General features: G+C 41.2%; 1 protein-coding gene across 1 annotated transcript in view; it reads right to left on the minus strand.

Moving 5' to 3' along the window:
* Positions 1-1,015: 1,015 nt before the first annotated feature.
* Positions 1,016-22,093, minus strand: part of RASSF3 (Ras association domain family member 3) — a 53,857-nt gene continuing 32,779 nt past the window's right edge. The window contains exons 2-5 of the mRNA XM_082308810.1: positions 6,594-6,701; positions 4,974-5,241; positions 3,770-3,885; positions 1,016-3,451 (exon numbers count right to left, since the gene is read on the minus strand). Coding sequence (XP_082164936.1) covers positions 3,302-3,451; positions 3,770-3,885; positions 4,974-5,241; positions 6,594-6,701 — 642 coding nt within the window. The 3' untranslated portion in view covers positions 1,016-3,301. The remainder of the gene's footprint in view (positions 3,452-3,769; positions 3,886-4,973; positions 5,242-6,593; positions 6,702-22,093) is intronic.

A 22,093-nucleotide genomic window follows, 5' to 3' on the forward strand; every position in this document is an offset into this window, starting at 1 on the left:
CATGGCGTCGCGGCGGGCGGCCCCCGCCTCGGAGGAAGGCTCGGCGGCGGGCGGGCAATGCCCGCCCGCCGCCGAGCCTTCCTCCGAGGCGGAGGCCGCCCGCCCTCCTCAGGGAGGAGGCAGCCCCGGCGGCGGGAATTGCTCGCCTCAGCACCGCCCGGGCGGGAAACGTGAGGAGGGAGCGGTTCCTCCTCCGAGCGTGAGGTAAAATTTCAAGGTATGTGTGTAAATTCCAAAATATTTGTGTTTTTTTTTTTTTTTCCTTGTTGTATTTGAGAAAATCGATTGCGTTAGTTTTTTCCGTACTATCCTTTACCAAAAATCAAGAGGCAAAATTAAAATATGTGTACATATACACCGAAATGTACGCTGAAATGAACCAGGAAAACTTTAATGCACGCTTAAGGCAAGCTGCATCTCCCCACACCAATTCACTGCTACGAGAAATTTGGTATTGAAGCAATCGCAACACGAGCTTCAGGTAATAGAGAAAAAAAAAAAATAAACACACATCACATAACTAAGTATTGCCAACTTCAACTTTAATAATGGAACCATCACTTTTTTTTTTTTTTTTTGCCATTTCAGTAATAACTTTAAGGGGAATAAAAACTTCCCTACAAAAATAAAACTAAGCTTGTCAAAATTATAAATAGTTTAAATGTTTGCTTTTAAAGACATACATTTTCATGTTTCCCTGCATTCCCCCTCCCTCCCTGCCCATATCATTTAATCATTCTGGTACCATCATATAACAAAATGAAAACAGTTTTGCAACAAAAGCTTTGACAGTTCAATTTGATGCTAAAATTAAAAAAAAAAAAGAGAAAAACTGACTAGGCATGAACATTTCTTTTAAATTAAAGCTGTTGTAACTGCCATGTGTAAAAAACAAGAAAAAAATTAACCCCACACATGACATCTTACAATAATTAACCGTGGACTAAGACAAAATTAAAATATAAGTTTATTTTGGTCCCCCACCCCCACCCCCTTCACCCCAAATCAAGACTCATAGTGCATACAACACTGATTGAGGTTTTTGGCTAAAGTAAATGCAGATGCGCCTACTTAAAAGACTGACAGTTTAGTTCAAGTAAAAACAAAATTCACATATTTTTATATCCACTTTTAGACTCAAACAGTGTTTAAATCTGAGCAACAAATGGTTCAATATTGACAGCGATTATGCAATGGTTACATAGTTATGGGCAGATACATAAATTAAGTAGATGTTAACAGAATACCCACCGACATGCTGCTGCATTCATAGAAAAACAAATTGTAACAAAGCATAAAAGCATTCCCTGAACCATTATAAAGTGTCTCACTTGAGGATAATGTTACTAACTCACACATGCACTACAATGTTACATGTGAAATTAAAAAACAAACAAGATATGCCTTACATATACTTTATAGTTAGTCCTACTCTTAATTTCTCTTAACACTTTAAAACATTATGATTGTCTCATTAAGTTTGCAAATTCTTTTTACCAAAAAAAAAAAAAAACCTGTGAAAAGTTTAAAAAAAAAAAAGTCCTACTAAGGAAAGGAAACAAAGGCACAATTACGTCAAATTAAGGGGAAGAACAGAAGCATCTTGGAGTTTCACACAGTATCCATTAGATGTCACCAAAGTTTTAACAATTCCTTGGGAATTTAAAACGAACACCCTAAGAGTGGAGGAAAAAAAACCCCACCAACTTCTGCCGCTCTTAAATAGTTAGCACTCCTCCACCCCCCCCTTCCACCCCCCCAATATACAACTCATTTCCTCTCTGGCATGATAATGACTAAAGTATCAGTTACTCAAATCTGCCTCATGCTTCTATTGCACACCCGCTTCTTTGGTTTCTTTTGAACATGCTTTTTTAGATAAATAACTCTGAAAGAACAACAATTATATATTTACAGTAAAGTAAAAAGTTTTCTTGCTACATTTTTTCCTACTTTTAAATCAAGTAAATCAGCAGTCTGCAGAATTTGGTAATCAGTTTTTCAATTAAGAATTTAAAAACCATAAGGAAAAAACCTTCTGAATTACTAAAAGCAAGAGTTACTAAGCTCAGTCACCAACACAGCCAATAAATGTTAATTTTCTGCTAAGCTGGAATCATGAATAAGAAATCCTACTTTCTTTGCCTGACTGAGCCTTTAACAAAGAAGCAGAGGAAGCTATTTTTGTCCTTCAGATATGATAATTCAAAATTATCCAGCCTAAAAATGGATCACTGAGCCAGAGGAAAGATCTGACTTACAACAAAGACCAAATGCATCTGTAGCTATAGCTTATGTCTAAACACTCGCTAGATAGGCATTTCTCACAGAGTTATCTGAGACGTTGTCCACTTTCCAGACTTCAAGTAAGCACCCACCTTTTAGCTTTGCTGCACTTTTCAGACCCCCATTACACATTTATGGAGCCAGCTTCTCCAATAATGACTTGTACGTGCAGCTCCATTTCCATCCTTCTTTAGCTTTTGCCTCTCATTCCTTCCCATTGTTTCTATTATCTTTATTTCTTTTCCAGTGTGGGTTTATGCAGTTAAAAAACCATAAAACTTATTCACAATATTATAACATCCTAAAACTTTAACCTTGTAGAATTAGTATTTTAACTTTCCTCTGTATAAATACTATTTCCATTTAAAACCAGTCCTCCCCTGTCCGCTGTTCTCCTCCCTCAACTCTTAACCTTCTTTTCAACTTTCTCTTTACCTTCCCCAGAAAGAGCACTTTAAAGCCTTCCACAAATTTCACAGAACAAACCATAAGATCTCATATGCCTTCCATCTATAACAGTTCTCTCACAAATTATACAGTAACTACTTGAAAACAGAAAGGTAGTGCAAATCAATTTCATCTCAAAGATAGTGCTCCAACTAATTCTTGTCCAGATGGTTTTAGTCATTTTTTTAACCCATCAATTTGCACATCCTTACTTGTAAAGCTACCATTAAAGCAAAGAAGAAAAAAAAATAAAATCTTATTTTATAGCATCCTAGAAAATTGGTTACAGTTTCACAGCTTGCACCAAGGTAACTTGGAAAACTCTCTAGGCACACAGAGGGTTGCAAACTGATGTACAAACATGCAGAATCCCTTACTTGTGGGGGCAAGATGCTAAGTGACCTGGCTTATGGAACTAAGTCTATAGCAAAATTCAGGTACCCTGGCATCACAAAACAGTCTTCCAAATAAAGAAAACTACTCTCTGCTGCTCTTTGTACGTTGAGTTTGGCATGCTATACAGACATTTGGTAGCGTGCATTTTTCCTGAGTGTCCTTTGGCCCCCTTTTAACCAGGTTTCCACACCCCACCAAGGGCTTCTTCAAGTTTGTCTCTGTAAGCTGCGTAACGCTTCTTTAAGATTTGCAGTTGCTCATTTTCTTCTTTGTCCAGTATACGCAAGAAGTTTTGCAGTTCAGGAATACTAAAAGCTTCCCACTGCAAAGAGAAAAAGAGAAAAGGATGGATGAAACGAACAGAAAATACACAAATAATTTATATACACAGTATTTTTAAACAAGACCTCAGACACTCAAAACAATTTCAAACTGAAACAGTACCAGGCACCCTCCTTGCAAATCTTAGGGATCTGAAAACATTTTACTCTCTTAAACTGTTGGGTTTTTTTTCTGCAAGTAAACAAGAAAAAAAAAAAAATCTGCTTCCGAAAAATGGAACATCTTGTCAGCACAGATCAAACAGGAGCCCATTCATCCATGAAGTTAAACACACAAAACCAGCATGAGCGTAACATACCATAACTTCTCCAGTTTCATGCTCACGTAGAACAAAACTGAGCATTTCTGTTCTGGGGCCTGCCACCAAACGCAGGTAGAGGGGATGTTCTCGGTCTGACAGCTTGCATGTATAAACTGCAGGAGAAGAAATCACAGTAATTATCATCTTCACTAATGATGTTTCAAGTGCTTTGAATGATTAACGCTAGCTAATGTTAGAAAATTTCAGAGATATGCACGTGGAGCCACAAAATCTACACATTCTACATATTAGTCTACATACTGGTTTTGAGCAAGTAAGTTTTAGGACAAGCTGAGCAGATGACTGATGGTAACAGCGCAACACTGCATTCACATAGGAATGAAATGGCCTCTAGTCAACACAGTACACCACCTGAATCCATGCAGGGGAAAAAGCACAAGAAAAAAAATACAACACAGGTCTGCTGCTATAACTAAGCATTTAAGACATCAGAGCTGCTGTATCACCATTCTGATATCTTTTCCACTTAAAACCTCATACACAAAGTCTAAGAGACAACTCTGCCTGCCTGATACGGTTGGTGTGACTGACAGCCAGAAACATCTGAGCTTCTGAAACTGCTCTCAATGTCCACGGAAGAAGGCGGATTCTAAGTGCAAGAACACAACGTTGGCAAGATGCACTTTTCACTAAAAATACCTTCTGCATCTTCTGGTACTTCCAAACGCGATACACAACAAACTTGTAACAGCAGTCGGTGCAGCGGGAGAGCCATGTGCACTAACACCCATGAACACAGTGCATGTGCCCATGATGCTCGTCACCTCAACAGCTCTCTGCCAATGCAGGGACTCCAGGTATCACAGACACCATGGTTTCTCTTTTTAAAAATCGGTCTTGTACTTTAAATTCATCACAAATCTGCAGTATATCAGGCTACCCGAAATTTGGAGCCTGGTTAGGGGGCATCTTAAATAAAATATAATGGACTGCAAGGCACAGGAGATCTGTGTAGGTGGTTTACTGGGTCCTCTTGTCTTTTGTGAATTATCCTAAAATATCCCCAGATCATTTACTCTTACACGTGCTACTTTTCACAAAGAAAAAAAGAGAGAGAGAGCAAGACTGTCACCTCCATTTATCTTGAGTTCTTCCGCTGTGCTTATTGCAAGTACTCCTACAGCACAACTCCCTCCCCAAACCCCCGTAACTACCAAAATGCCACAAGCCTAACTTATACCTTGGTCTTCCTTGTGACAGCGTTTATAAAGTGCAAACTTCGCAGGGTTGTCAGCCACAAAAAACTTTTTGAGCAAGGCCTCAATAACTTCACGAACAGTATTGGTGCTGCTGATGTGAAGGGTATTCACGCAGCCGTCTGGCAAGTAAAAGGCAGTTTCATTATTGCTGTGAGCACACCTCCCCTGGCTCTGGGAAGACTGCACAGTGATTGGTCTGCATAGTTCCATCTGAACTTTGATGAAGCCAGTGTAAATCCCGTTCGCGTTCTGCATCAGGAGGAAAGTATCGAACCGTTAAAATTAGTAATGACCAGTTGTGACACATTAGTGGATTAAGCAGATTAGAATGGTCAGATTGAACGCAATTTAAATGCCACTGTAATACATGACGTCTCATAGGAAAGATTGTTTCAATAATTCAGACATTTATTCTTTCTGGTTATTTCTGCTTAATATTATTTTTTTTTCTTAATTATAACTACTGAATTCTAAGAGTATTAGGATCTCATCAAGCAAAAGGTACTATAAATTAGTGATAAACTTTCACATTAGGAAAGAACTATGAAGTGAAATAGACCACTAACACGCATATTTAACAACAGATTTTATGCACAAATACAGAAATTATCTCCCACATACTAGCTGTGCTTGCCAAATTAGTCTAAGGCATTTAGATGCTCAAATCCTGTTGCAATTCAAAAAGAACCAGAATAAATGTCAATCTAATCAACATTTCAAATTATTTATTCCAGTTGCTTCTGAAAGACAAAACAGTAACATTGGTCAAACCTTCCTGAGCTAGAAAGCTTTAGGCAATCTGGTTTTAGGCATAGTAAGTCCCGACCCACAAGCAAACACACAGCAAAAATCTTTTTAGTACATACTCGTACTTCTATGGTTTAGGATATAACGGAATTTCAAAATTTCCATATACTATACACCCACAGGAATACATAATGTATCAGAAAAATGTGGACAACAGCAGCTGAGTAACAGCTTGCTAGGCAGACAGATGGGAATTTTATTAGTATGGCCTGCAGTAGGCTGGACTGAGTCTTAGACCTGGTCCACAATCCTTGGAAATGAAAATCTATATATGCGTTCTATTGCCCGTATTGTGTATGGTACAGGGGCGCGGGGAAGAAAGTCTCCTCATGCTGAAAACCTGCATGACTACAAATTAAGTCTCCCATAATAAATATTGCATGTTTTAACTTTCCTCATTGGTTGAGCATCTTTATCAGAGAGATACCTGGCAAAAAAAATTTATCTCCACAGACAGGATAAATGTATCTTCACGTTTACCAGCTGATGGTTTTCACCTGACAAATTTACATCTTAGTGTCAACTGAGGGTTTATCTTAAACACATTGCAAACGTTCTTTTTTTTTTTTTCCTACTACAGTTTGTTTCAATCCATATAAAGAGAGCTACGTGGATAAAAACACTTTGGATGTGAGATGTAACTTCCAGATCTAAGAAAGAGCCTCTTACAAAGTCATTAAAACAGAGATAGTTTCATATGTAAGATGCTGACACTAAAATGATTCACAATGTGCTATAAAGTTGCAGTTCAGTTGCTCCTATTAAAAGTTACAGGAATCCTATGCAAGACTTACCAAGGTCATCTTTAATTTATCAGTGACAGATGAATTATAGCTTTGTATCTTCTCTTTAACTTCTTCTTTACTGAGATAAACATGAGGTTCTGTCTCCTTCTGAACATCCTTCAACAAGAACAGAGACAGCAGTTTCAGAAAACAAAATAAAAACAATTCTTTTATGACTCTGGATATGAGCATTCTTAGTCCAAATGCTAATTATTCCACAGAGGCTCAACATACAGTAATTAGCTGTACAGCAATAGAAAGGATTAACAGGTTAGGCAAATCAAACAGAGCACTTGGACTGAACGGAGAGGGTTATATCAACACACCCAAAGACACTTGTGTCTTTTTTTTGCCAACTGTTTTCATTCAAACATTTATCAGCAGTATGTAAAACAGCTCAGCTCATTTTATGGCTTGATTTGCTCATGTCAATGTTATGTAATATTGTTAAGAATACAGTTGCAATTTTCATGAAATATTACTTAGGGCGCACAAATGGGCATTTCTAAACAAATTAAGAGTATGTATGAAAATAGCAGCACATACTAACAAGCAACACCAACAATCCCCACGTGTGCCAACAATGTAAGAGCATCCCTGCATTCCAACGTGACAGACAGCATGTTACGCACAGGGTCGCTGACTACTACGTGAACCATCACAAGTAACTCTAGCTATATAACATTACACCAAATTCATGTTTTTTTTCCATGGGGAAGGCCCTATTAGGTTTTTCAACTGCTGCTTTTACAAGCTTGCTATGGATTTTACATGCAGCAGTAAACGCAGTCCCTGGAGTTGCATTTTATCCAAACAAACATTTGTTCCCAATCCGTATTCCTGCAGCAAACTAGCGTTATAAATACACTCCGGTTTCCACCACTCACACAAATGCCATATATAGTATGAAAGGGTTTCAGCTCTCAGCTTTAATGATTTAAGAAAGGGAGCAGCTTTGAAGAAGCTTGCAGCTTTCAGGGTACATCTGAACACAGGAATATACGTTCACAGTATGGACAAACCATCAAGTCACTGTGGTCCAATCTATCCTCACAGGCACATCCCAGTGGAGCTTATCCTAAGAAAGGATTTCCCTGACTTCAGTGGCCAATCCTGTATCACGGTCTTTTGGACACCACTCAGCACACACCTTTGCAGGCACTTCAGTTTGCCAGAAATGACCCCAAAGATGAGCACATCTGGTGTGGAACTTTAAGTTTCCATTTGCCAGAAAGAATCTGCAGAATTTTTTCTGTCTCCTAATTTAAAACCAGCTAGTTTTAGCTCTTTGGGGCTTAGTTTTGTTTTTCCTATATGGTATTTTACTAAATGACATGCTGGAGCAGACTTTTTTCCCATAGCTATAAAAAGTAAGGCGTGGTCTGAATGGAGAACTGGAAGCCAGAAGCCCTGAATTCTGATCTGGGCTCAGATACTGATTTCCTGCATAACACCGAGGACGTACCTCTATTTCACAGATCAGGAAACTGAGGCAAAAAAGGAGTACCAGCCAAATACGACTCTCCTATTCACTCCTTAAGCGCAACTCTGAGATTGTGTAGCATCTTGCGCAGTTGCCAGACCCCACCTAGTCTATTACAAAATACCAAATTACTAAATGTTTTCAGAACCCAAGCCTCCATTCTCACTAGAGAAATTAAGCTTTCTTGTCCTTCTATTTTTCATCTTCCCCCTCTTCCAAACTGCCATAATAATGACAGATACAGCTGCATCTAAACTACTCACTTCGTCTCCCCAGAGGCCCTTACAGCTTTGCGGTGGCCTCTTTGGGGGCAAATGAATAGTTCTAAAACAAAGCAGGCACAGGAAAAAAAACCAAAACCATCTAAGTAGTAACTTTTTCTCTGAAATCGAAGTAAATGTTACTGCTGTTTTCATGCTTAGAATAAGTATCAAAAGCAATGACTCACAGTGAGAGCCTGGCAGTACGGGCACTCTAAATGTTGACTTCAACTAAGGCGGGAGTGGGCCGAGACAACCTTAGCAGTGGATACTGAAGGGGCAGGGAACAGTCTGCAGTCCTCTGGCCATAAAGGTCTGGCAGAGCGCTTGCCATCTATGTGGCTGATTTCAAGAACCCAAGCTTTAACTTGGCACGTTCCTAGCCGGTGTAGCTGCAGACAAGCCCCTTCACATGGTTATCAGCCAAGACTCATCTCTCGGAGACGAGCATGTTGTGGAGTTCATACCTTCCCGATCCGCTAACACTGCTGATACTGACCTTCCAATAATGGACACCTGTTTCAATATTTATCATTATTCTGTTGCGGATGGTTCAAGCAGGTACCTCTTATCTACCCTGCTGGAGCTGATTAGCACCATGATTACTGAAGTCATACACAACATCCATTATTATGAAAACACCAGAAAAGAGGAAAACACTCACCACCTTTCCTATGTTCAACCCCCAACCTTTGTTTAATAAAAAAAAAAAACAACAACAACAACAAAAAAAAAAACCAAAAAAACCCACAAACCCCCCAAAACCCCAACAAAACTTCATGTTAACTTCTGCGCACCTCAAGAGATTTAATTTCACAAAAATTACTTTTAATAACCGTAGATGACAAAGAGAACCTATTGCCCTTAATTGCATAGGGTAAGTTCACAAGGCTGATGGCTAGAAAACAACCTGTCTACATTATATTAAAAAAAAAAAAAAAAAAAAAAAGGAGAAAAAACTCAGTAAACAAATTAGTAAGTACGACCAGACAGCAAGAAGTAACTTTCTCCTATTTTCATACAGGAGGGTTTTCAAATACATTTCTGTTCTCCCAAGAAGTCACATTTTTCTAGCAAAGTGATAGAAATTTGGTTAGGTTAGAAAAGACATAACCCCATGAAATCACTCCAGTCCTGTGGACTGCCATGGGACCAGGCATGACAAGTGAAACCCAAGCATAGCACCTAAGCAAGATAATTTCTGCTGGACTTGGTCTGGTGATGCCTTGGAGTCAGGTCTGTAAGGTGTATGGGAGACTACGGTGCCAAATGCTAAAAAGGCTCTTGACAGAGCCAAACGCATTGCAGGAGTGGGTTTGAGGGTGCTGGAACCGATGGGAACAACAGGAGAGAAAGGGGCCGCTGCCCGTGCTGGTGACGAGCTGGAGGCAGCAGCTCCATCAGGCCGGTGGTGAGGGGGACAGGGAATCAGCGGATGGTCAGAGTAACGCCAGTCTTCTCAGGTGAAGCTCCGCTGCAGAGCCGCGGACCACCAGGCATCACCAGGGGAGTCACCATTCCCTCACCGAGACGGACGTGGTTCCCTGCTCGAACATACCACTGGAATTTCTGCCGCCTTGCATCGGCACGGCAGGCCAGGCAATTTTGGCAACGTTTAATTCAGCACACAGAAAATGTAGAGCCCTGTTTATGCAAACGCTGAGATAACCTCCTTCTGTAGCATACTGCCAATAAATGTAGCTGTAACTCGTTTCCTAAACAACCAAAGCCTGTGCCTCAATTAATTTTAACAGTGTATAGATGATGCAAAACTATGAACTGAATAGAAAAAAAATGACTACTAGGATTAAAACATTAAAGAATAGACCCAAATCTACTCAAGAAAAATGCTATACACAATAGACAGAAACGCTGTTTACTTCAACCATCATTTTCACTCCAGTCCACCATCCTTGATCATCAAGACCACAAGACAGTGAGCAGTGGAAGATTTATCAGTCACAGGAAAGGAAATATGACTGAAGGAAACCTAAGCCCAAGATCGTAACGAATGAATCTGGAGATACTCTCCCGCTCCCAAACAAAAGTTCAAACCACTCCAACTGCACACACATCAGGGCACATCAACTAAGGAAACAAAAACTCCTCGCTAGCTAGACACCAGTGTGTACAGAAAATCACATTGCTGTCACACAGACTGCGGAGACAGTAAATCCCACATGACTGCTGTCAGGAGAAAGCCAACAAAGGAATACCTCACTGAGTTTATTGTGAGCAAGAAAGCCTCAGCCCACTATGATTCACTGAGTCAGCTGCTCTCATTGAGTATCATTAAGCAGCACACACAGATCTGAGGCACCCATACACCATGAGGTACTTTAATTTTCCTAATTATACTTAACCAACATGCAAAGAGAAGCTGACAAGATGGTACAGTTTTTTTCCCCCCAACTTTCCTGGAGCTGAACTGCTCTCTCAGTATACAGCGGCACTTAACTTTTGCCATACAGCTTTGTCTAGCCATGCTTTAAGTTAAAATAAGTAAGTCTTCTTTGACCTGCACACTTAGGTGGGTGGAAGAAGACTTGGCAAACTCGTTTCCCACAATTCTCTTATTTCCTTCTGTACTTGTCACCTCCTAACAGGACCCACTAAAGGAAAAGTCCTCTGCTAACTCTACTTTGGTCCAGCAGACCAAATTCCACTTTGTTATCTCAGCAGGCAAATTTATTACCTGTAGAAGACCTTGAGTCACCCAATACAACAGCAGAGTAACAGCGGTAATTAACTCACCTCTACCATGCTTTACAATACACTTGTATCACTTGTTGCTCTGAAACGGCCACCAAGCGGTTGAAGCCACACCTGCTCAGGGTGGGACTACGGGAAAGCAATTACTCCAGCCTCAGCTCTTTTAAACAAAGGAGAAAGGGCATTTCAGAGGTGAGATTTAGATATTACAGCCAAGCATGTCTATCATCAGTTCTTGCGACAGTTCTGCCTGGTCTGGTGAGAGAAGCAGCCAGTCTGTGTCACCTGGTGGCTCACCCAGCCCAGGGCAAAAGCTCCTTTTTCCATGGTGGCCCTCCCGTGCCCCGCAGGCATGCTCTGCAACCCCTGGCACAGATCCTTGGAGCCAGCGCACTGCTGAGGCATGAGGGGCAGCACGCTCCAGCCAGCCAATTCATCCCTTGGCAGATTCAGATGCAGCTGATTCGTCTCCAGCTCCCTACAAAATGCCCAGCATGCACGCCTCACAAAATTTCTATGCTGGGAATTGGGAAATTGCCTTTCTTCAGAAGTTAGGCCTGGTGATGAATTTCCTAACCACAAATCCTTGCATATGTCACAGCAGCAGAGGGAAGCATAGGCGCAGTCAGCAGAGCAGTTCGCACCGTGTCTTATTCTGTCAGCCAGGACCTAGATGCTGCTGGGCTTAACAATGGCACTTCTGGGTGCTAGCGTTCAAAAAAAGGAATTTTCTCTATAAAACAATGCACAAACACATTTCAATGTTATTTTTGTCAAGAAAAAAAAATTAAACCTGAGTTAGGTGTGACTCCCCCATCACTTAGCCAAATGATATTCTCAGTAATGGCTGCCACATCATCACCCCTTCCTCCTCCCAGTCCAATTAAGTGTGTTTTCCTCATCAAGCTCCATCAGAGCTTCTATTCCCTGCTTCTCGTGTTATCTGCTACTTCCTCAGCCTAGCACAGATGTGAAAGATAAAAACTAACCTCAAGGAGACAGCTGAATACATCAGAATCCATACAGATGATATATCTGGGTCCAATACGCTACTTCTAGTCCGAGCTATTAACTTCTGTGAAAATCATACTGTCCTTCCCAACACTTACAGCGCACACCACTGGCGGCCATTTGTAGTAAAGCCATTCCTCAGGTCACCCAAAGCAGCATTTCATTCTCAGATGAAATTCCGAAGCAACAGCTGCCAGTGAGAGGGAAATGAGGCAAGTGCTTTCATTTCCCCAAGGGGAAGAGCTGTCTTTCATTAGAGCTCATGATGCAATGCCTCTTCACAGTTGAGCTTCCTCTCAACAAAAAAGGGCAGAAAATGTTTTTTCTTTATCGCCTCCACCCCCCATGCACATCTCATCTATTGTATCACAGATATTTAGAGAAGCGGCCCTCTCTTTTTAACATTTATGCCCAGTGCAAAGCCCCCCAGAGACTAGTTCAGCATGAAGCCTCAAGGAACACAACTAAAACTGCACAGAATACAATTAAAACGAACTGCAAACCAAGTTGTGGTCCCCAAAAAGAATCGCATCACATCTGGGACTTTCATAAAGTCCAAGTCCCACGGTTACTGCCAAACCCTAGTCCTGCACGCAGTAAGAAAGAGCTAAGCTCAACAGCTACCAAGCTGCTATGGGGTGAGGCTGAAAAAATGTTCCACAAACAAAGAAAACCCCAAAACCCTGAAGCCCATTTCCTCAGGATCCTTGCTTTCAGACAGATGCATGGCTTCCCCAAACTGCTACTATAGGCTTTTATTTATGGACGAATACAAGAAAGTCTCTCTCTTCTATCTAATCTCCTATTTTCACAAAACTTCTAGAAGTCTGCATCTCTGAGGAATAGGGAACCAAGCTCCCCTTAACATTTCAGCTTGACAGACAAAGGAAAACGAAATGGATAGGGAACGAATGGGATAGGTTAACCTATCTCAGGAACACATTAAGTATTTTCATAAGAAATCTAAACAACCAAAGACCTGTTGGAGCTCAAGCCACCTCTTAAGCCATGTCAGTCCCTATCCCCTGCCCTCACATTTCATATTAATCCCACACCTTTGATTCAGTCAGATGTATGAGGATGCCCCGATCTTGCTGTAAATTGTGGCAGGAATAATTTTTGAAGTAAAGCACTGAGGCTTTGACAAATGAGAAATGCAGCCTAATCTACATTAAGGGAAAAAAAAAAAAAAAAAAAGAATCTAAGTCTTGCTTAATTCATAAAAATGGCAGCTAATGCACCCTACCATGTTTGCATTAAAGAAAGGATTTAACTAACAGTGCTACCTCACAACAAAAAAGCCTAGTAGAGAATACAAGAAAGAAAACAGAGAAAGGGACTTCTGATCTCAGTTGTTGCTACTTCTACGGGCAAGAACACTCTTTCCTACAGCCTGCCAGCACTCCCACAGGAAAGAAAGAAATTGAAACCTTGCAATTAAATTATTTTGAAACAAACATATCGCTTCTTCCTCATCCTAACTCTCCTGAGAGCAGAGCAGCTTTGCCAGCAACAGCAATTCCTCCTTCCATCCCAGCGCAAGCCCGCACTCAGAAGACGTGCTCTTTCCTTCATTTGAAAGCCCGAGAATCACCAGGGAGAGCTACTGGTCGTGTCCATCCACGAGCAGTCTGTCAGAGACACCAGTAGCCAGAAAGGTGTGGAGAAGACCAAATGGGGGCAGGGAGGCATCTTAGCATCCAAGCAGCTCCAAGCATTGCACCTTCTCATGTAGCTGCACCTTGAAATGCTTGCGTGCTCCTGAATGGGGTGAGGTTTCTCTCTGGGTCAGGGAAAGGGGAATTTTCTGACAGGGTGGATGTGGGCAGAACAATCTCTGCATCCTCTTTAGTACCTTTTGCTTTCTGCACTCAGCGTGATCCAGTTCCCACCCCTGTCAGTTGGCACACAGGGCAAGGAAGCAATCTCTTTTTTAGAAAAAGCCTTTGTTTTTCTAAGCGGGTTTGGCTGACCTGAGTCTTAAATAATTATCCTGACAGTCAGAACGAGTTCAAGAACAGCCTGCACCATGCCCTCTGCGGAAGCAAGAGAAGCAGCGCCCTGCCAGGTCAGGTGTATGGTGCGTCCAGCCTGGTACTCTGCCTCCGACAGCAGCAGAAGCAAAGGCTGTTTCAAGCGAGCATGTGAGCCTTTTCTGCAGCCTCTCCGCTGGCATCCACAAGTGTTGCAGCAGGAATTTAGAGGGCACCTCCCTTCCGAGTCTGTTGAGTGTCCATTTATGGACCTGGTGATTATGCATGCACATAAACCCTTTCTGAAGTTTACAAAACTTCAAAACCTCTACAGCTCCTGGGGCAGCAAGTTCCAGAAATTCATGACTGCAGCGTGAAGAAGTACTGCCATCTGCTTTAAGCTGATCTTCTATTAAGACAGAAGGTAACTTCTGTTAAATATATTGAGTGCCCCTTAATCCTAATACAGCAGGACCCGGTGAACCTGTGTTTCACATTCAGCGTATCCATCACCTTTGTGATTTTGTAAACCACGATCATACACCCCCTTTTTTCTTCCCCAAAGCGAGGAGCCCTGGACTCCTTAGTCTTTCCTAAGGTAGCTGCTCCATCCTCTCAACCAGTTTAGAGAAGGGCAACTAACTGCAGTATGCCCTTCCTGAGATGTGGCAACCAAAGCTGCGTGCAGAACTCACGACATCAGTGCATCAAAGTTTAGGTGCCCTTTCCTTATTAATTTGTACACTACAGATCTGTGGAAAATCTTTAAGATACTTGTGATGTAATGTGGTCTCTCTTCCAGGGCACTTCCACAGTGGTTAAAGGAATCCCCACGCAATTACCACAGCTTATAATTTTAGCATAATTTTACAAGGTACAGGCATTCCAGTTAGTAAGTAAATACTTGTTACTTTCAGACTATTTTCAGTTTTTCCTAAATACCATCACACCGCGTGGCTTGGCATGCTAATGAAAGCACTGAATGACAAAGGGTAAGGCAAAGCATTATGGCTCCTGTCTGACCTCTCTGATGTAAACACTCATATGTTTATATGGTGAATATTTTTAAGCAGCAGAGAAACAAACCAAGAACTCTAACTTCCCTTTATTCCTTTTAACAAATTATTTTCCTTCAAACAGAGGCAATAGAAACCCAATTAATGTTCAGGCACTGTGAAAGGAAGGCTAGAAAAAGGAATCTATTTGTCGGTGACATTAACATTGCTGCTTAAGTTTCATTTAAGTTTATCATGACCTCACCTCTGAAAACCCCTAGTTACAAACCCTGTCATACCCTATATGGTTGTACTTTAACTACTGGCATGCAACCCAGTTTTAAAAAGCCAGTCATCTGTTTAAAGTGAAAACCAACTGCATGAAGAATAGTATCTGAGGCTTGGCATTAGATTCTGTCCCCAAAGACACAGCAGGTTTTATGCAGATTTGTATTTTTTTTCCATATTATGACACTTTTTTGAAGCAACACATTAAATTATATAAGTAAAATTTCACAACTGTTTCAATTTCACATATTTCAGTAAAACTAGATGTAAGAAACATCACAAACAGTAAATAACCTCCTTCGGGTCTCCTCTACAGAAAATGCGTGAGTTTTGACTGCTGGCTATTTAAGCAGATAAGGGGTTTAATGAACTAAAATAGATTACCAGCCTCTTTATGACCTGTACAGCAAAATCTAGCTTTAAGCAGACAGTTAGGAAACAAGCTTATACAAGATATCGTATACGAAACTAATTAGTATATCTTGAAAAGAAGCTTAAGTATGGTCTGGAACTTCAGCTATTAATACAGTTAGCAATCAGACAATTAAGTAATATTAGGACCCTGGGTCACTACACCACAGTATTTCCAACGCAAGAATCCAACACGCTCCATCTAACAGAAGGCAGAAAGAGGTTGTTTGCAATGACAACCACCCAGGTCTTCAAATGCAGCTATTTACATCTGACATTAAAATTGGTATTGGAAAACAACCAGCCCTTCCTGGGGAAGCACAACGCGGGAAGAACAAGCCCCATCCCAGGCCAAGGCGTGCAGTCTTCTCCCTGTGGTTACTGCTGGCACTTCTCAAGTCTGAAGCAAGGTCCGTCGTGGGCCTCGTCTCAGCAGAAGCTGGGTGATGTGTCGCCTGTCGCCATGTGCGTCAAACACAGTTTTACCTTTAGAGCAACATTCCCTTCCCAGGTTTGGCTGGGTAGTTCAAAGGTTGTATCATCGAATTATTTTTTAAGCCTGCTGACAAAACCTGCCTGTATCAAGAAAAAGCAACAACTTCCTAACCAGGCCCAGCTTCAGGGCTGGTGTTAGACAGAAATGGTGAGCCTGCACATGGTCACAGTCCCACCAACCAAGTCATTTTTGTTTGGGTTTGTTCTACTTGAAAGACAAAGGAAAAAAAACAGACCCCTTAAAAATTGCACAGTTACAATTCTCATCTAAGAAACATCATGTAACGCCTTGGCTCTTTGGATACAGTGCAGCCCTGACAGTTTTTCCCTTATCACGGACACTACAATGAAAATAATGTTGTTCAAAAAGATGCACGGTCTTCTCAAGCAAATACTGGTCATGGGGGGGAAGTTCCCTGTTTGAGGAACATACAGTTCCCTAAAAAATTCAAGAAGTTACTGTTACTGTCTCTCTCTTGGTCAACCTGGCACTGATCTCATATTTGAAACTTTTCTGAAGGGAAAAAGCCCTCCTCTACCACACATGCATCTCAAAACCCCGCAAAATTTAGGAAGTACAACTATCTATTTTTCAAATAAAATCTGCATTTTAAAGGCCTCAAAAGCCCATAATAATAACCGAGGGGGAAGAGCGGGGGATGTTAAAAGTTGTAAGCAATCACTGCTATCTTTAGTAAAAGTACACATCCTCTAAATCAACGAAGCCAAAGTATCTTCTGAGTATGTTGAATATGATCACAATAAAACCATCACATGCACTTACAGTCAACTTATCTAACTGTTGCTTTATATACATAAAGATCGGATGGTGAGAGCTAAAAACTTAACTCCATCTAAAACCTAGTAAAGTTTTCAGTGACAGAAGCTCTCCTTCAATACAGCAAGCTAGGCTTTCATGAAATAAGCCCATAGGAAATATTTTTACACCAACACTACCTCTCTCACTGCACTTTGTGTAATTAACACTCTACACAGCTTCCACAGAAATATTAAGAAAGGAACCAGTCTCTTCAAAGAGGCATCCAAATTAGATATTTCACATAGTGCAGACAGAAGGAGGCACCCCTGCAGTCTAGCCTGCAGGAAGGATTTCTTTCTTCTTTTACATTCCAGAAAATTTGTATCACCTGGGACATTTCATTAACAGGTAATACTCTAATGACTGCACCCTCCTGTACAGCCTTTACGTTAGCATGTTTTATTAAAAATAGGGTAGTATCCAAAAGACATTTCTGAAGCAGCACACTACAATCACTAGCTGTGTACTACTGTAGTGTAAACTTACATTGACCTTAATGACAGGATTTTACCCCTCTTATATCCCCAGCCTTAAGAGGTCAAATCCCGAAAAATAAATACCAGAACGCTTTACTCAATTATCTATCTTGAGGCTGCAGCAAGCAGGAATTTTTTCGTTCTTTTCCCACCTTCATTCAATTTTACTGGAGCTCCAGTTTGAACTTACTACAGCTTCAGAGCTCAGATTTGACTGCTGTTCTAGTAAGAGGGAAAATAAAGAAAAGGCTTGAACCAGTCTTGGATCCAGCTCCTCGGTTTAAGTTATTCTTCTCATCTTGCAGACGATGAATGCAGTTGAGGGGCTTCGATGAGAAGAAACTGGCAAAGGCAGTGGGCTGCTGGACCTTAGCCATCCAGCCCCATGCCACCACCCACAAAAGGTCACGTCCTAGTGGCCTCAAACTCACATTGGTAAGGTGGTACTCAATCCTCAGATCTCTGCTTTGTGAGGAAACCGACCAACTGATTCAGCAAGATTATGCCTTGAATAAACTCATCAGCATGGTAATGATCAGCTTTCTGAGGGGTTTTAATCCCTTGTTTTTCTACACCCTGTTTTTATTACTCACACGTACATTTAAACAGACTACCAAGCACTTCAGCTGCAAGCAGAGTGGGACTGACAAAAGGACAAGTTTCTTCAAAACTCGTATGTTCTCTAAAAAGAAAGACAAAACACACTACTACCATTACAAAAATGGAAAACTGCCACCAACTTATTTGGCTCAACCCTTTTTGCAAAAATACACTTGCTTCCTAGTTTCAGGATGAATTTGTTTTCCAGAATACACATGCACACATTTATTTCTCACAAATGAATCCAGATGCCTCAAGTTGCAGACATCCATGCTGGGACAATTTAAAAGATTACTACTTTTAGCTGTATGCCTGCTTCTCTGCTAGATGCTACTGCTGCTTCAGAAACCAGTGTCAGCTGTCACAGTCCTCGTCCAATAACAGACCTACTACCAGGCTGCAGAGGACTTCTACAAATCCAGGAGGCTCCTTTCTTAATTAGGATGAATGTGGTATTTTTTTCTTTTTACAGGTGAAAAAGAACAGGATAAACAAATTGATAACAAAAAGAACCAGCAAAGGAAAGTGGGGGTTTTGTTTTATTTTTATACAGGTGAAAAAAACAAAAAAAAAAAAGAGGCCACAGATTGTATAAACAGCCATTAAACAAGTCTGCAGCATAAGAGAACTATGGTGCAATAAAGACCTGACCGCACAGGTCCCAACTTACCCAAACGCTGTGCTAGCCTGGTGCCATTATCAGCAGACAGTTTACAACACTAACATCTCCAGTGGTGATGGGAGCACGCTGCTCCCTCCCGATCAACTCAGAGTTTCTGTCTCAGGGCAGACAGTTCTGTAGTAGTGAGTCACTTCAGAATTGCAGGGCAATCATTACAATCGGACTTTTTTTTTTTTTTTTTAATGACATCAATAAAAGAGTGGGGTGCTACCAGTGCTATTTAGATCAATGCTGGAAGGACACACTGGAGAAAGGAGAACGGAGTAGGAGGTCACAACGGGTAGACTTTCGAGGGAGGTGTGAACAGAAGACTTTACAACACGGTTAATGAATATCCCACTGGAAAAGCTGGATAAACAAACTTTTCTTCTGAGGAAAGGTCAGGAGAACAGCAATTAGGCTGCACTGGAGAAAAGGGCTTGCTTGCTTACAACCTGATGCCATGGCGCGACTCCAAACACAAGTTATTTTGCCATGCTGGAGAATGGCCATCAGGAAACCAGAGAAGGGGGAAAAAGATTACATGCTTTGTTCTTAAGCAGCAAATGGGAGAATATGTTGATTTTACAACAAAAAGTTCAAAAGTCGTTCTTTTTTTCTTTCCAAACAGTTATTTCCCTGCTTTTATGGGCAGGATGTTACAGGCACAAGGAAACGCTGCTGCTACTCCACCTTTCCTTACGCCCAACTTCTGCTTCAGGAAATGTAATTATGAAGCTCATGAAGGCATGAGATCTGTTAGAGCTGATAGACGTTTCAGGTGGAAGGGGAAGAGAGCCTACCAGAATTTTTCATTAAAAAACCCACCCTTGTTAATGTTAAAGAGAATAGGGAGAATCGGTACCCACCACACCCTCTGAAAAAAACCACTCTCAGAAGACAGGACACATTAAAAAGGATCGGTCAACTTATGGACAAGCATGGGATAAGCTGAAAACAGTAGAATCAAAGTTTCCTCAAATAAACAACAAATTCTGCAAGCAAAACCACAAATTAATTGCCTTTTATTAAAGGCCCTGAAATACTTTAATTAACAATTCCTATACTTTAACAGAAAATACAAAAGAACCTTGGTGTTTAAGGCACATTTTTAGGGGGCAAAATAAAGCAAGGAACCTGATATCATCTCCATTTTGACAGAGGATCAAAATGAAAGTTTTTTTAAAAAAAACAAAACAAAACAAAAACAACCCACAAACCAAAACACCAAACCATCATCCAACTGGAAACAGTGTTTAGATATTCCTATAAACTTAAACTTGTTAAGTTACTGAAGTATACCACTAACTTATCTTATTAGAAGTTTATCAATCTCAGGAGCCATTCTTAGCTTACAAATATACACACACACACACCCCCTAAAACTATATAGGCAAGGGGAATCTCTTCAAGAGCTGGAAACGATAAGAACATACCTGGAACTGCTGACAAACACAAAGGCACGAGTTCTGTAAACAGACCAGTCGCTTCACATCCACTCTTCCACTGAGCACATATAACACAGGTCCACTAGCAAGACCTCTCTAACTGCAGCCTTGCCATGTGTGAAGGACCTCAGCTTTACACACCTCAACCAAACCTGTAATGAATTAAAAAGCTTTTTTTTTTTTTTTTCTGCTGCTCCAAACCTGTACAGGCAATTTAGCCAGAACACCGAAATTCAACCAAATTTCTATCAGTAGCTCCTTTGTGTAACCTGATTACAAAAACTCTTCAAATTAACAAACATCATAGGTTCATGTAAAAAACTCTTCTGTAAAGCCTCATTGCACGGGGTAGGGAAGGGGGAGAGGAGCACATTGTTGTTTCCTACACAGCGTCCTGGCCAGGCAACGCCATATTATAATGCAAGACACAAGGAGCAGACCTGCAAACTGCAGACAGAACAGTGCAGAGAATGTATTCAGTTTTCTACTTTTTTAAAAGGTGTTCCTTTAGCATCCAAACAATCATTTCCGTCTCACCGACTTGTATTACGAATGCCGAAAGTTACAGCAGCATAGTAAAAAGTGTCACCTTTGCACATAAACTACAAGGCATCCCTGAGCCTAAGAACGTTCTCTCAAGATGGCAGAGCCTGGTCCTTGATTATCAGGACCATTCATTACTAAGTCCTAATGAAATCAGTAGAGTTATTCATGCAGTCATTTATTAGGGTAATTAGTCAGTAAATCTTACTGAAAATCAGTGTCGTTACTTATGGAGGCTCTATAAACATACCAAGGTGACACACACTGATGCCCGTGTGCACACACACACACACACAGGGAAGATGTTTTTAGGAAAAAATAACATGGCAACATCAAAGTGTGGAAACACGAGGACTTAAAGGGAGCTTACTACACGCTTTTAATCAAATGGTTTTTATGATGCAAAGTGGGAAGAAGCCAGCCACAGCTGCCCGTAGTATTATAAAAATCAGCATTTCAGAAAAAGAGCAGAGGCAATCTAAACAAGCAAACTACAAAGGATGCGAGTGATCCTAAGAAAAGATAATGCTGTGGGGTGTACAACTTGAGATGCTACCACACCTGCCAGTTTTGCTTCAGTAAGCTGCATTTTGTTTGTAATTTCTCAATCTAGTACATCTTACTAATTTACATTATTGGAAAATTAACAAGAGCCCCAAAGATCTTACAGGCTTAACCAGACTAGGAAATACCACATTTCTAGTAAGTCATAAGAAGCTTAGTCCTGTCCTAAGGAAAGACACTGATCAAAACCAGCAACACCTTGATGTTACTGGTAACACAAGGAGAGCGTGCTCTCCTCTCTTTGTATTCCTAAGCAGTTTTACATGGCCACATAATTATACTAGAAATGAAGCACACCTGCCTCCAGCCACCCTCCCACACAGACACACAGTGTTTCGGGTCATACAGCCCATCGGCAGGACAGCCGAGGAGCCTGCTCTGGGACACGGCTTCCCAAAACACCCTCTGCATCCGACGGAGAGGCAGGCACTGTGCAGACCCTGCACTGCGGTCCCCTCCTACCACCGCGGTCCCAGCTGCAAAGGATGAAGCTGGGCAAGAAATATTTACATTTTCCAACAGAATTGACCCTCCTGAGTGCCAGTTACAGAGCTGCACTCCATTCCCTCTCAGCACATCTCAGGACTCTATCAGCCACCACTATTTGTTTTTCCCACCCACGCAGGACACCTGCACTCAACCTGGTTTCAAAACGCTTTGAAGGGAATTCGTGTGTGTGTAAACAGGCAGGCGTAACGCCATCAAGGAGTCATGCTCGTTTTAGTCAGTTCAGATGTTGCCAATAAAATGGGTAACAGAATAATTTTCA

This window comes from Platalea leucorodia, assembly GCF_965183815.1.
Source record: "Platalea leucorodia genome assembly, chromosome: 4".
Classification (NCBI taxonomy): domain Eukaryota; kingdom Metazoa; phylum Chordata; class Aves; order Pelecaniformes; family Threskiornithidae; genus Platalea; species Platalea leucorodia.